Source organism: Phymastichus coffea, unplaced genomic scaffold (assembly GCF_024137745.1).
Source record: "Phymastichus coffea isolate CEN01 unplaced genomic scaffold, Cenicafe_Pcof_1.1 PCOF00084, whole genome shotgun sequence".
Lineage (NCBI taxonomy): Eukaryota > Metazoa > Arthropoda > Insecta > Hymenoptera > Eulophidae > Phymastichus > Phymastichus coffea.
The window spans coordinates 523,681-539,426 of record NW_026706895.1 but is presented as its reverse complement, the minus strand read 5'-3'; the positions used below and the strand labels follow the sequence as shown (position 1 = coordinate 539,426).

Genomic DNA, 15,746 nt, shown 5'->3' with positions numbered 1-15,746 from the left:
TTTAGTTTGAACGTTTCCTTTTTCTATACTTTTAATCGCCCTGGATTGTTTATTTCTGTTATTCGATTGTATAATTTAAAGATTACGTTATATTTGCCAATATTACACTTGAATGCACAGTAAAATTCTTGTTATTTTTATTAATTTGTAGGAAAGGTTTTCACTTATCGGAGTCTGAAGTTAATTTTACTTTATTTCATGGTTATATTCGATAATATATTCGTTTGTATACGAGTAAGATCAGAATGCCAAGATTTTGTTCATTCCGGATTGATAATATAGCGAAAAAAAAGCAAGTGAAAAATAAGCTCGTTATCTTGTTCGGAATCCCGATTGTAGCGAAAACTCATGACAACCGTTAAAAAGAACCTATCAGTCGCATTTGTAACTCCTTTCGGCGCAGGTGCATCCTCCCGGTTTCGATTGCGCAATGTAGACCGAGAAGGCATACGCATCCTGCCGAAAAAAAGGACGAAGGAAAGACGTAAGTATACCAGTGAAAATAAAGAAGAGTATGTACCATTGTGTGTGTTTGAGGAGCAGCCGTCAATCCGTTATATATACAACTCTCTCATTGTCAAGGTGATGCCTATTAGATATATGTGTTGTACGTATATACGCGATCAGGTGGCCCAGATTCCACGCACACTTTAACACACAGCTGCTTTCTGTCAATCGCGCCGCGTTCTCGATTTACATTACATTATATGCCGAGCGTGAGAATTACGTCAGATGCCGGGTCGATCTTTTTTTTTTCGATTTTCAAGGGCAGCAAAGATTCGTAAAAAGGACGCGGATGTATTTCCGCACGCCGTCGCACAGTTCCTCCTTATATTTCTCGAATTCTGCATTTTAATGACATGTAATCACGGGATGCGGAGAGAACTTTCTCTAGGCGTAGCCAGCATACTTACGTGCCCACCGCGCCGCCACAGCCGCCATTGCCCGTAGAAGAGAGAAGAAAGTTCGTGAAGAATTTTTTTTATGCTGTTGGTTTGTTAGATTGTTGAGCTTTTTATGGTGCTTCTAGTCGTTATTACAGAGCTGTACAATTTATTTGAAAAAGAAGAGGGGGTGATTATGTCTTGTTTTGTTGCATGAAAGAGAGAAATACCAATTGTTTTTTTTGTTTTTGTAATTTCCACACCACTTTTTTAATAGAGAAAATAAAGAAGATATTTACAATACAGAAGTAAGAGAATAAATTAAAAAACAAACATACATGCGCTTAAAATCTTAATATCACTCATACAATTGATCTAGCTTTAATTTATACATGTTTTGAGTAGAGAGGGGAAATTGGTAAGAGGGTGGGAGGAAAAAATCACGATCAGGTTGTTCTACGGTAACAATCAAGAAAATCGTTCATTTTCGTTTTTAATTAAACATCAATATTTTCATATATACATATATGTATATATATATATATAAAGTATCTCGAGGTTTCTTTCTTTATTATTTGTCATCTCTCTCAATCTTTTTGAGACTTTATACAAAAGGAGAAAAATAAAAAATTGGTCGACTTAATGAACGGACGGCGAACGGCAACGTGAAACCAACCTTTTTCTTTTAAATAACAAAAGTAATTTGGATCGAAACTACATATCCACGCACACGTGCGAAAACTAGTTCAAGCTCTCGATGCGTTTATAAATATTTCCGCTTATATCGCTAAATTACCAAAAAATTCGTCACCTTTCGCGGGCCATATCAACGAAAGAAAAGAAAATTTCGCTTTGCCGATTTGACGCTGAAATCTTGATCGATTGAAAATCCGTATGTGTTGGCCTACAATTTATAATGACCTACATTTCGCTGAATGCGTGTATATATGTGTGTGTGTGTCTGCCGACTGCGGAGAGCACACATAGTTTGGACGGAAGAAGTAAAAGGTTCGATCCTCAACACGGAGTCGTGATCCTCATTTTCTCTCTCTATATATGTATATGCGCACACATATGTATATTCTATCTATATTACACATAAATCTGAGGCAGCGCGAGTATGTATAATCATGTTTCTTTTTTTGCATGTGTATATCCAAGTCGAACTACATTTTTTCTCAAGAAACGTGAGTACAATGTACAACAACGGGCTTCAAAAAATTCGCTAAGAGAAACATTGGAATAGACAGAGAAAGAGAGAGAGAGAGAAATAGAAAGTTTTACATAGGCAGACTATATTACAACGCACTTGCGAATAAATAACAAATAAAGAGCTAAAAAAGGAAGATAAAAATTAGAGTACGGAGAAAGAGGAGAAAGAATTAAAGATACAAAATAACATAGCTTAGAGAGTAGATTGCCACCGTCGAATTTACGCGAAAGAAAATACAGCGAGTTTGTAAAGCGCCATCTAGCTATCTAGAGGCGAACACAATGTCAAACGTAAATTCGAGGGTAACCTTAAAAAGAAAAAAATGATGTAGAAGAATTAAAAAAAAAAAACAGCGCAATTAATATTGATTAAGGTACGTATGCATTGCGTAAGTAGAAGTTGAATAGCAGCCATCGTCACGCGCATATACTTCATGTAGAGACAACTGGTTCCATCGTGATCTGCCATGTTGCTCCTTTAGCTGCTCATCAACGACAACAAAATCCGTGGTACACAATCTCTGAGATCGATCTGCAGGCGTCTGTCGATGTCATCTTCATCATTGTTTTCAGTTTCATCTTCATCACAATTATCGAAGTTATATGTAGTGTGTCTGTGAGCTATTTTTGTAATATTTTGTTCTCAAGGTTTTTTCTTTATTCTCAACATGGGAGTTTCTCCATGTAGAGAGCGCAGCCCTGTTGTACAACGCAAGGTTTTCACACCCAGCGTTTACAAAATAATACCGTCATTATTCGATCCTCATCCGTATAAGGGTATTTTTACTCCGTTTTTCATTATCAGGATTGTCCAGAGCATTAATCCCTGCCGATTCTCTTGTGAATCTGCTGGTGTTTGATAAGATGAGCTTTCTGTCGGAAAGCCTTACCACACACATCGCACCTAAATGGTTTCTCACCAGTGTGCGTCCTAAGATGTACCTTGATGTTGCTCTTATTAAGAAAGCCTCGATTACAAATCGAACATCTGTGAACTGGTTTTTCCTTGCCACCGATCAAACCAGATTCCGTACCGTAAGGTAGGGTCGTCGTCGCCGCGCCAGGACTCTTTTTCGAAGGACTATGCGAGCCTCCGCCGCCCGATGGTCTCGACCTCTTTCTCGGATGCTGTGGAGCTACGAAAGACGAATGCAACTCTGGACTACAGGAGGTGGACACGCGACCAGGTGGACTGACCGGTGGATAGGGACTCGTCGACGACGGTGTTTCGCCACACGAAGCTTGCAACCTCTGTTGCAACATGGGCGAAAAACCATGAGTCAATAAATTCTGCAACGTGGAACTGTGTTGCTGTTGAGGTGGCGGTGGATTGTTCGATGGTGTTGCTGAGTAAATCTGCGAGTACGGACTCGAAGAACTGGTCTCTTGAGTCTTGGGCGAACAAGCCGTATCGATCCACTCGGCAATGTCGATCCAATCACGCGGTGACACTTCGGTATCGTGTTCCGATGAAGGTCCATTGTTCCCTGCATTATTGTTGCCAGGTGGGCCATTGCCACTTCCCGGTACAGTCGTATCCGCCATAGCTGAACCAATAATCTCCGCAAGATCCTCGATATTGTTGATGTAGTCAACGGTTTGCTGAGTGCCTTGTGGCATTTGCTGCTGCTGAGTTGGTTTTTGCGTTGGCTGTGGACACGGTGTGCTCGACGACACCACTGAGGACTCATAGTACTCCTGATTGGACGATGGTGACGGTGAAGTCGACTGCATTGTTGGTCGCTGTTGCGCTGACGATGCGATCGTGTGATAATGGTGACCTGGTATTCCGTTGATACTCAGGTGACCTGTGTAACCGGTAAACGGTGGTAAGGGTTTGAGTTCCGCCAAGGACTGTGGCGTTGTGACGCCAACCGATGAACCGAGTAACAACGTATCCCAAGCATCTTCCAAGCCTGCGGTTGCTTGTTTTGCATCGTGAGCTTCGAGAAACTCAGTACCAGCTGTACCCCACGGTGAAAGCAACATGCTGTCAACACCTACGACTTCAGTGGGTGAACCACCAACTACGATGCCGGCTTGATTGTTACCTTGGTTACTGTGAGCTGGCTCGGTTGAAAGATGGGACGGGGTTGTAGGTGGGCCACTTTGGGCTGTCTCAAATTTCATGTCTGGACTCCTTGTACCAGTTTCTTCTCTCCTCGCTGCGTTACTGTTGTTACTGTTACTGCTGCTGTTGTACTGTTGTTTGGATATCCGCGACGACGACAACAACGAACTCAGTAATGACGGACTGAAATTGTTATTGTTATTACTCGACGACGTGGCGGTACCGCGGTGCTCGTCGTCCACCTCTTGCTTGATCCTACCGGGATTGAACGACGATAAAATACCGTTTAAGGAGTCGGGCGACGCTGGTATCGTCGTCGATGACGATGCTGGGGACTGTTGTTGCTGTTGCAAACTACTGGTTATCAATCCGTAACTGCCATCGTTAGTACTGGCAGCCGCTGTGGAATCGACGTAACCGAGGCTCGCCGTCGACGACGTGCTGTTCGTACTTGCGTATCCGTTGTTTTGCTGTTGGGTGCGTTGTTGATGATGTTGCTGGTGTTGCTGCTGGTGTGACTGCTGATGATGATGGTAGTTGTAGATGTCGTCGAGCGGCGGAGGCAGTGGCCCCTCGTCGATCCGCGGAGGAGGCGCTCCCGGGGGAGAGACCGAGGGGCAGAAGGTGCCGGGATTCCACCAAGGATCCACTCTACTGCCGGGGGTGCTGCAACCGCCAACGGCGCCGCGAGGACCTGTAATCAGTCAATTCAAAACACATTGTCAACGTTAACGCATCGAACAAGACTTGCAAGTAATGCGTCAAGTAAATTCGTTTGTTTATCTATGCGATTCGTTGCCCTCCGTTACACGGCAAATTTTATTAGTAATGATGCACTTCGTAAACGGCTCCAATGATACCGCCATAAAAACGACATCCTAAAACTGGAATAAAAAAGAGGAACAACGTTCGCGCACTGAATTGGTTGTGATGTTCGCGCACGATCTTCTCCCTCCCGAAAATTCCATATGCGTACTCCTTAACAGTCCGTGGACCGGTACATACGTATATATTTTGAGGGGCCTCCCAAGAGAAGAAGACTATGCCTTATACACACAGTGTTCAGGCTCTCGTCGTCGTCGTCTTTCTCTCGGAAGAAAGAGACTCGCACCGCGCGCCTTGTAGAGAACTGGGTTAGTAGCACAAACTGCTTGCTGCCTCCTGACGCGCGAGAACACCGAAATACAAGAAAAAAAAAAGGAAAAAAAGAATTGGTTCTCGTAACGTTCAAACGAGATGAGATATTGCTTGCGATCGGTTACGTCGATTGCGAATCATACATGTATATCTAGGTTGCCGAAAATCCGCGCGAAAAATAAGAAGAAAAAAACAAGCGCGGGCCACTCTCACCGTTTCGTTCATAGTGGGGATAGAGAGAGCGCGTGACGTTAGCGAGGTACCGTTAAACACAGAGCCGCGCGCGACTACGGCTTGAACGATTGACAATGGGATCAGTGGGTAGAGAGAGAAAAAAGTCAAGCGATATAGAATATGTCCCTTACGTGTGTTACGTGCAATGCGGGTGGTGGAATCGTTGTTTTTTGTTTTTTTTTTTTTTTTTTTTTCAGCGGACGTTACAATACGTAATGGCGGAAGGATATGATCGAACAATCGGATCCGCGCGATATCGCTTTCACGAAGAGGGAGACGAGACGAAAGAGAAAGAAGGAAGAATAAAGAAGAAGAAGAAGAAGAAGAAGAAGAAGAAGAAGCAGCAGCAGCAGCAGCAGTAGAAGAAGAAGGGGGATTCACCGACGCAGCAGCAAGAGCAGGAGAGCAAAGCGCAAGCAAAGTAGAACGGAACACCGTTAGGTTCTCCGCGCGGGTACATACGAGATTTTGTTCACGACGCGTTCTTGGTCACGCACACACGCCACCGCCATAGCGACGCAAAGTAGCTTTCCTTTTCGTTGCGAAAAATACCTTCTGCGCACACACACACGCGCGCGCGCGCATGCGTGAGAAGAGAGAGATCCGTTCCACGGCTTGTCCGACGACCTACTTTTCGCGCGCGCGCGCGCGATGCTCACGAGAAGATTCACTTTGTGCACTTCCGGTGCGCGCCAATGTCGCGTGGCTCTTATCGATGTTGCTCTTCTGCTGAATTACCATAGCAGAATGTAAGACGCGCCACGTCGAGTTACATCCGTTGACAACGAGCTCTCGTTTAATTAGGCGGACTCGTTAACATTTGCATTGTAAGGCCGCTAATTAATTCGATCGGGAGAACAACACGAACCGATGACTCACCGATTACAACCCTCTTCGCGTATTGTGCAACGTATTTATTTATTTATTTCGAGGGCATTTCCCGCAGAAATACAATCAGCAAAAACGCAAGTACATATCGTTTGCTTAGCATCGACGATTTTCCACACTAGCCCGTCGTCCTAACAACTGGAACAAAAAAAAATTAACTGTCGAGAAGGAATGTTCTAATTAGTTGGGAGTTGCATGAGGGTCCTTATCTCTCTCTTTCTCTCTTTCTCTCGTTGTACTTTTTTGAACCGCGCCTCACGTCTTCGTAGCGGTACTTTTTAAAGCTTTTGTGCGCGCGCGAGAGTGCCAGTTACGTGCGTGTGCTCGCGGTCTACCGCCGATTTTTCGGCTATGCCTCTCTTTGAATACAATGGGCCGCGACGCGCACGTTTTTTTGTTTGAGTCCCGGTTGACTTGCTCCTCGTTTTATTTTATTCCATTTTATTTTGATATCGTTCGATTATTTTCCTCCTTGACGTGGCGCGAGGCGACTTTGCGTGCGCCTTGAAATTACGATTTTAAAAAAGTTGAGCGTGAGATGATTGCACATAAAGGAATGATTTACATACGACGACGCGCGTCGCTCGATGTCGCAACGGCAAATGAAAAGAAAATTAAGAGCTTGATTATCATCAGAGGAGAAAAAATTCAGCCACAGCCTCGTACGACCACCAAGTTCTCTTACACACCCCCTGTTGCGCAAAATATCCGGTATGCGTAGGGTGGTCACGAAGAGCTTTCATTTTCATGTAAATATAGATGGCATCCGCATGGGCGAATGTGAGACCCGCGCGGTGAGTTCGATGCCTGCACGAGAAAAAGAAACGTTACGTTCTGGGTTTGGAGATACCACTTGTTGATCTCTCGCTGATGATTCAAGAAGACAGAGAGAGAATCGAAAGTTCTTTTGCTATTTCACCGTTATTTATACACCGTAATTCTAGTTATACGGACTCACTTATGTATATGTATTTCTCTGACATTCGTCGTCTAACGACTAACTGAGTGAGAAAAAAAAAGACGACCAACGTGTACGAACCCGTATATGTTGATTTCGGCTTATAATTTTTTTATTTGTGCCAGTCGGTAGAACCGCAAACGTTAAATTATTTTCCATTCGAAAGAAAAAATTATAATAAAATAAAAATAGAACTGACTGCAATGCACACATACAGTCTCGCGGTGGTATAGGATACATAAAAAAGTTGCGCGAGCGGAGAAAGTGCGACTGGCGGTTCTATAGGTACGCAAGGAGAGAGAGAGAGAGAGAGAGAGAGAGAGAGAGAGAGAGAGAGAGAGAGAGAGGGGGGTAGAACGACCGTGATATTATTATTGCACGCCTTATGAAAATCGTTGAAAATGATATCAGACTCGCGACGTGCGCGTGAAAAAAGAAAGAAAACACCTGTTATCGAGCAAACGAAGGGGTCCACTTGGAAAATGGAGCATAACAAAATAGAAGAGGAAGAGGAGAAGAATTGAAAAATTCGACACGGGCACGCATTGTGTCCGAAAAAAATTAACATAAAACAACAGAGAGGGGGGCAAGCGCTCTTCGCGGAACTGTATGGCGCGCGCGAGGCCCATTCACGTGCGCGGCGCTCGCGGTACACTGACCTACTCGCGACCCCACTATCCCGCACTTCCACGCGTACACATACATAGGCGAAGCATCCTTCTTCCTTTCTCTCTCGCGTATACGCCACGCTACGAACGAGGCGGCAGTGCGCGAGTCAGCTATATGATAAGGCGACCTTTCTCCACCTTGTCTGACGCCGCCGCCGCCGCCGTCGCGCGACTGTAAGGCCTTTAAATACGACCTCATGGGGCAAGGACATAACGGGGGTTTTACTCCGTCCGTGCCAGGGTTACGTGCGTTAATGAAGCTTTTTCGTCGCGGATTCGATCAAGTAGATTTTTTTACTTTCAGGCTGAGAATGGCCTTTCGATTATCACAAAAAACATCGAATCATGCAGATTTAGAATAGAGTCCTTTTATTTCCAAGTGAAATGCAATTTTAATTATTACCACTAATTGGAATGATATTATAATTAACAAAGTTACATTTTACATCCAGCTTGAAGAAAATCGTTAAAGTCAATTACCTTTAAAATAAATTTAAAATGAAGTATCGTTATTTAAGCCTTAAAATGAAAAAGGAAAAAAGTCAGATATTTGCCGGATCAAAGTGGAATAATAAGGCACGATTAGATACTTTTTTGATGATTCTTTAAGAGCCGCCTTTTGATTTATGTTCGAATGTAGAAAGTAGATCACAGAAAGTAGGACTTGACAGATGGAGCCGCTAGTAGTAGTTGTAGTAGTCGGGCGCGTGCGCTTGCGAATCCGTTTGCACAAGGGAGGACGAACTATATTTATTTTTTTCATTGAAAAAATCTTATCTCTGTACAAGTTGAAGCAAGCAAATCGCGGTGCTTTCTTTATTTGGCGACGAATGAAAGTAGCACAAACAGAAAAGAAAGCACCACGAATTGAAAGGAAATAAACAAGCAAACCTACATATGAGCAGCGTGGTATCCAGAGTGCTGTTGTTGGTATGCCGTTGCCTCCCCAGATCTTCTACCACCCTCTTGTTGAACGCGGGTCTTGTGGTGTGCGCCTGCTACGCTATCTTGAAAGCTCGAGCCGCAGTAGCACTTGTGGCGATCATCGATGTCAAATTTGTCGCCAAGTCCGCCTGTCGCGAGAAACTTGCAAAGCGTTCGAATGCATTCGCACTTAGGAAAAGCTCGTTCTATAATTTTATTCGTGTCAAAAAAAAAATCGTCCGTCGTCAGGTCCACTTCAAAGCAGCAGCACTGCACTCACTCATATGAAATCTTCTTTGCGTTGCAGGCAACAACAACGAAAATTCAACGCACTATACGAAACACGAGGATCCGCACCAACAGCACATTTGCGGAGAGAGAAAGAGAGCCCTCGGCTGTATCCTTCGTTGTCCGTGGACTAATATCTAACAGCCATAGGAAGCGGACTCGGCGGCCTGCGGGCCCTTACTGAAGTGTGGGGCCTCTTGGACGCCGGCCCCTCTCTTGTTTCCCTCTCCGTTCTCGCCGCTCCGACGAGGCAGCTCCCACTCTTACCCCCCACTTGTACACCACTAACTCGCCAAAAACTTTCGTGAGACAGCCACACTATCGTCTCTATGTAATATTACAGCTTAAGTCACCCTTTTAACTGTGAATTTATTTGTTAATTACGGGATAGAAGTCTTGACAGTTTGTGCTCGTAAATCATCGAGTAAATGAGAATTCCTTATACCTGTATGAATCGATTGACCTGGCAAATAACTTTTCAATGTAGAATAGCCACTGGGCTACGGTCAGGTATACAACTTAACATTGTTTTATAAATCTTCGACGCTTTGAAAATTATCCGGAAATTACCCCTAATCCAATAAATAAACAATAGGTTTACCAATCCTATGCCGCAGTGGTCGTAGAATTTTCGTGTTCTCTTATAAGCCTAGATTTCTGAGATTAGAGAAATGTCCGATGTATAAAGTTAGTGCATAATATTACAATTTCTTAAAACCGAATTTTCTTAAATAATAAATATCCAGTCAGAAAAATTGTTTTCTTCTTAGATACAATTTCATCAATTAATAAATGAAAATTCTTTCTGATGATCGTATATATTTATTTGAACGTACTTCATTGAGTAATCAATAGTACCAGTGAGTTGTGAATTTTAAGCTAATGAATAATCAAATTATATTTTCAATCTAAATTAAACATTTCCTTCGCCATAATTGCATTAGGTCTACATGCATGTACAGCACACCAAGTATAAGAAGTTAGACTCCCTGTTTAGCAAGTATAATAACGTTAAAATAGGGGTACATAATCTATTAATCTAGTATTGTACAATTGCATTGAATCAATTATACCTAGTTTAATACCGCCGATTATTCAAAAATAATTATTTTTTTAAATTCGCTCTTATCGGATATGAGTATAGATTATCTTCATAAGCATGGACGACATTCATATTATTTTCCACGATGGTACTTAGTTTGTAGAAAAAAATCTTGGATTTTAATAATACACAGGAACACTGATATTATTTAAACGAGCATGTATATTTCCTTTCATATTTTTGAGTATTCCAATTTGCAAATGGAATAAATTTTCTTCAAGAATACTTCATTAAATTATGAAATATTACTCAATATCTATTGAATTCCAATACAAATAATTCAGATAACAATCGCTACTATATTTCATAAAAATTTGCATGTATCTATTACAAGATTTGTCATTGACAATTTTTGTCATGCGACTTTGTCTGGAAATTCTTTATATTATCACGCAGACCTTTGCCTTTTATACAAATGAAGTTCAAATAAATAGTAATATTATTTCATTAATCTTTTCCTTTCATCAACTAGACGCATTAATACGTGTTCTGCTCACGCGCCGTTCCTCGTACTTAAAACATGCTTCCTATTCAAGGAAACGAAAATTTTTCAATTGTCAGGTACTAATGCATGAAAGGACAATAGCGAAACAGTTTACTTAAGTCAACTTCAAAAGCGAGGAGGTTCTGTACTTGACCTGAATTTGGTGTGTCTGCGCATATATTTCTGGAATAGTTTAACCAATTTTAATGGGAGTGGGCTTATGTTATAAGTTATGCTTCTTGGATAGTTACATTTCTTTATTGTCTTGATAGAAGCATAATATTTTGCTTGTAAATGAAAAAAAAAAATTAATTTGAAATTAAATTAAATAAATTTTCATATTTAATCTTATTTAATTTTCGGGAAATATAGTAATTTCGTCTGAATCAAGCTGATCGTCATAAACACTAAAGTTTGATGATATTAAAATTTTAGTTGTTAAAGTGTTAAAAAAAGCGAAAAAAGCTACTAAAAGAATGTCGCAACGTCCTTAAAATTAAGTCGATCATTTTTGAAAAAAAATTAAAAGAAATAAAAAAGTATGCTGCTACTTTTCCGAATTCGAATTTTGGAAATGCGCTAAGTACGTAGCTGGTATTTGAAAAATTAGTTTATAAAATAATTTTCATTAAAAATGATCGACGTTCCTGGAACGTTATCATAAAGTTCCCTATCAATTGATCAAATAGATAGCGTAGCCTGTCTCGTAAGTAGATAAGCCGACGATTGCGCACATAATTATTTTACACATAAAGTGAATCAGCATGAACGCTAGTTACTGTGCACAAAAGTTTATGTGCAAAATAATTATGTGCAAAATTACCGGTTTGCCCACGAGTGTCAGAAAATTAATATATATACGTCTATCGAAGTATGTATTATAACAAAAAATGCAAAGAAGTTGAATGTTAACAATTACGGTACGAACTATAAAACGTCTATCCATATACATGAGTTTATTGAGAAAATAAAAATTTTATTTGTTAATTACATTTTGATATATACTCTGATCGTGCAGTTATGTACCCAGCACATTTCCAAAGTTGCCGGGACGTAACTGCTATGGTCGATATTATTTGGGATCTACAAAGTTCGGTAAATATAATTATAAAAATATCAAACAATTTTCGTCTAAAAGTAATTAAAACGAGAAGGTTTTAGTCACTATCTTTAAAATGAAAGAAATTTCTGTCAAGAAACAAATTTTTAAGAAAATTATCAAAACAAGGCTTACTTTTCAAGGAAGCAAAAACCTTCTGTTCTCTTATCTCTTCTGCGTTATTAAGTAATTAGAAAAAAACAAGTGCAAGCTTGTAGCTAAAAGTCACCTCGCCTGCAAAGGTCTGCACCTCGCCAGGCAATAAAGCTACGTAAAAAATACTAAAGACTGTTCGACTTCTGTTCTCTTGTTATATATACCATGTCTTGCCATTTTTTATTTTACGGCAACAAATCACACGGACATAATTAAAACGGACATAATAAAGTAATAATTCAGAAGGCACCGTACTACCACCTTCGCGCTTAAAAAAGAACTTGAATTTCAAGACCGTACGTTAAAAAAACGACCATCGCAGAAAAAAAGGTGACTTTTCATTGTTCCCGTCGTAAAATCGTTAATTTTTTAATATTTCCGAGCGAGCAGAAAAGTCAACCAATACCTGCGTACAAATGAGTTAATGGTGGACTTTTTTTTAAGGAAGCTTGCTTTAGGAAACGTTTTAGGGTACTATTGTATGTGTATCCCCAAAGTCAGTTTTTTGTGGCTCTCCAAAAGTCATTTTTTAACTTTTCTTAAGTGCGGACTCAGGTAACCATCTACTTTGGAAATAAAGTCGGCAAAAATGCGTTACAACGTGAACCTCAATTGTGTGTGTGTGTGTGTGTGTGTGTGTGTGTGTGTGTGTGTGTGTGCGCGCGCGTGTGTGTAAAGTGCATATTTGTATATTTCGGAGTTCAAGCATGATATGTTTTTGCGTAATGTAACATTGTGTATATAGTGTTTTCTGAATGCAATCAGTTGTTTACTATGAGTATTGTAGATGATAAAAATTAAAGTGATTAGGATCTTTTTCAATAACCTTGCAATATAATGAATCGCAACGAACAATATTTTAAAAATAGTATCCGATAATGCGTATGACGGTGAAGGGGCCAGCTGGTGTAAGAGTTATAATTATCCAAAAAGCATTTTGAATCAAATTTGTAAAAGTTCTCATAAAAATGGTAAAACTAACTACTTCAAAAATTTCTTGATTTAATATGGACTGATCTAACGGAAGAAAATGATTCGTTCAAAAGTTATTTTTGTTATCTCTAACATTTAGAAGAGCCTGGTAAACCACTTTTTTTCTGCAAATAAGATGATATGGTTAACGGAAATTTCTAAGGGATCAAAATTAAGATTTTTGTATTTAAATAGCAGAAAATGATAACATTTGCCGAGTAATTTAAGTTGAAAAATGCTCATGGTGATAATTTGATTAGAATGATTTTAACACCACAGTAAAAAACAATTATAATTGTTGAAGACCAGCTAGCACCCTCAATTCTTTTTATAGCAATTTCATGAAAATGAAGGAAGTGACGTTAACAATAAGAAAAAGATTAATTTTTTACGGTAGCGAATATTTTTCTTCATCAATCTTGCGATACCTACGTAAATAATATTTGCAACTGTTAAGTCGGGAGGCATTCTAATAATCATTTCTTTAAGAAATGTTGAATGACAAAACTCATTATTTCGTATATTTTCTCTTCCAATATCACTTGATCAAAAAGCATTGTACTCAACATTTCCGCTTAATTAAACTCAAAGCCATCTAACGCTCAAAGCGCAATGTATCCCTAAAACTCGCTTATTATCCCATAAAAAGAAACGAGAACTCTCTCACTCGCGCTTTTTTCCACGTTAATTGGGTTAAATTGGCCGAGCAGGTACGGGTACTCTCGCTTTGTAACGCGGCCCGCCACTTTTGGATGGTGTGCCGGCTATGTAAACACACTTTTTCGATGATCGTTTCTTTTTGATGATTCTCTTCCTTCTTCCTTTTTTCATTTTAACGTTATTCGGGTCTTTCTTTTTTAGGAGACATTTAGTTTCTGGGTTAACGCGCCACGAAAATTCTTTTTTTACGAATCCTTATTTTATGAGCAGTAAGTGATATCTCGATGGGCTATTTACAGGTGAAGGTTGTATTTTACAGTAATTTAATTGTGAAGCGTTTTACTTCTATATTTGAATGCGGAAAAAGCGCATTCTTTCTATTATTATATGTGATTAAACATCGATATGCACGCACGACTGTACACGTAGCCATTTTTCTTGGGACCATACACTAGTAACCTATAACAAAGAGATTTTTTCTTAGAGTCACTCATCTTTTCTCAACCTAAATCCAACAATTAATATATTTATAATGTCTTTTTTTTCGAAAGTCGATTTGAATTTTATAATTCGTATAATTTGTCGACTTTATGAACGAAAATCTTCTTTTTAAACTTTCTGTCGGTTCTTTTAGCCGAATATGAACATAATTCTGTATATTAATCAATATATTATATTATCACATAAACATGATTGAAGCACTATATAATGCTGTCAAACGCGAATGATTTGTTAAAGTTATAAATCATATGCGTCAATTTTCTCTTGGCTATATAGGCATTCATTAGAAAACAGAAAAAGACTCCAATTATAAATTGTCCAGTATCATTTCAATGTTCGCTCTTCAATTAAGTAAAGCCCCTGCAAGCTCTAACGATCTGAGATTCGCTATCAAGAAGATCAAAAAAAACGAAAGCGCCGCGCTGATAATTAAGCGGGTGTATGTGTATGTGTGCGCGCGCGCGCGCGCGTGAAGAAATAATATTTTTCCGCGGGAGGCTCTCGCGCCGTTACTTTTAAAGCGTCGCGTCCGCGAATGCAAAAATTAACCAACGATCGCGAGCGAGTGCACCGCGTGCGCGCAGGAGTGCACGCTTTCAGCACACGCATACCTCGTCATGCTCCTTTATCGCAGGCTATACCCGCGAATCTTTTCGTTCCTGCTTTGTAAATAGTAATTACGAAAAAGAAAAAAAAAAATACACGCCCACGCGCGCGGGCTTGGGCTCTTGATTTCGTTCGAGGGAGAATTTCACGTTGCGGGCTTATTAATTGAGTGAGTGAAATCGTTGATTTGGAAGATTTAACAGATAGTCAATGTTACGAAATGGATTGTTGGCCTGGGTAATGTATCTATAAGTGTGCTTGGGCTGATTGGATTTTAGAAGTGAACGGTAGGCTGAAAAAAGTGAATCAAGGCAAAGTTACAATGTTGCTTATGAAAGATAGTTATTGCAATATGTATGTATGACTTGGTAATTACAAACAACTCCAATCTTTGCATTTTGCATTAGAATTTTAACAAATAACTTTTTATTGCATATATGAAAAAAAAAAAAGAAAATTGTTGAGTATAAAGTCATTAAAAATCATTAGATAGGCCAAGACGAGCTCACTAAAAAGTTTCGTGCAGCTTTACATAATTCATTCTTCAAAAATATTTGATGAAATGGTCAAATTTAAGACAAATCTTATATAATTTTTTAAGCACGTTCAAACATGTTTTACAGTTATACTTAAATTGCATAAATATTATTTGTAGGCTTGTGAAATTTGTCGCAACCACTAAATCACTCTGTCGTAAGAAATTATTTTCGGTTCTAAAACCTTTCGATGGTCAATCCTCCAAGTAAAAAAAAAAATTTTTTTTCATCTCGCGATCGCAAACACAGATGCTACGCAAATGCCTCTAAACTGAAACCGTTGTTCACCACAAATTCGGAAGCGTCTCAGCATGAATTTAACAACAAAAAAAAAAAAAATAGCCGTTAACGGTTCCCCGAAAAGGC

General features: G+C 39.7%; 1 protein-coding gene across 3 annotated transcripts; it reads right to left on the bottom strand.

Annotated features, from left to right (window-relative positions):
• Positions 1–1,206: 1,206 nt before the first annotated feature.
• Positions 1,207–4,855, bottom strand: LOC131668812 (ichor). 3 transcript variants are annotated; one of them, XM_058943255.1, is made up of 2 exons: positions 4,451–4,578; positions 1,207–4,350 (listed from the first exon to the last, which is right to left on the bottom strand). In XM_058943255.1, the coding sequence occupies exon 2, from the start codon at positions 4,224–4,226 to the stop codon at positions 2,916–2,918; it is 1,311 nt and encodes a 436-aa protein (XP_058799238.1). In that variant the 5' UTR covers positions 4,227–4,350; positions 4,451–4,578; the 3' UTR covers positions 1,207–2,915. The 3 variants fall into 3 exon arrangements, with proteins under 3 accessions (XP_058799238.1, XP_058799237.1, XP_058799236.1); XM_058943254.1 differs by having other exon boundaries at positions 4,427–4,540; XM_058943253.1 differs by having other exon boundaries at positions 1,207–4,855.
• Positions 4,856–15,746: the final 10,891 nt, after the last annotated feature.

What these genes read in the sequence shown, in the direction of transcription:
- LOC131668812 (XM_058943253.1), bottom strand. Translation starts at nt 4,226, where the DNA reads ATGAAATTTGAGACAGCCCAAAGTGGCCCACCTACAACCCCGTCCCAT.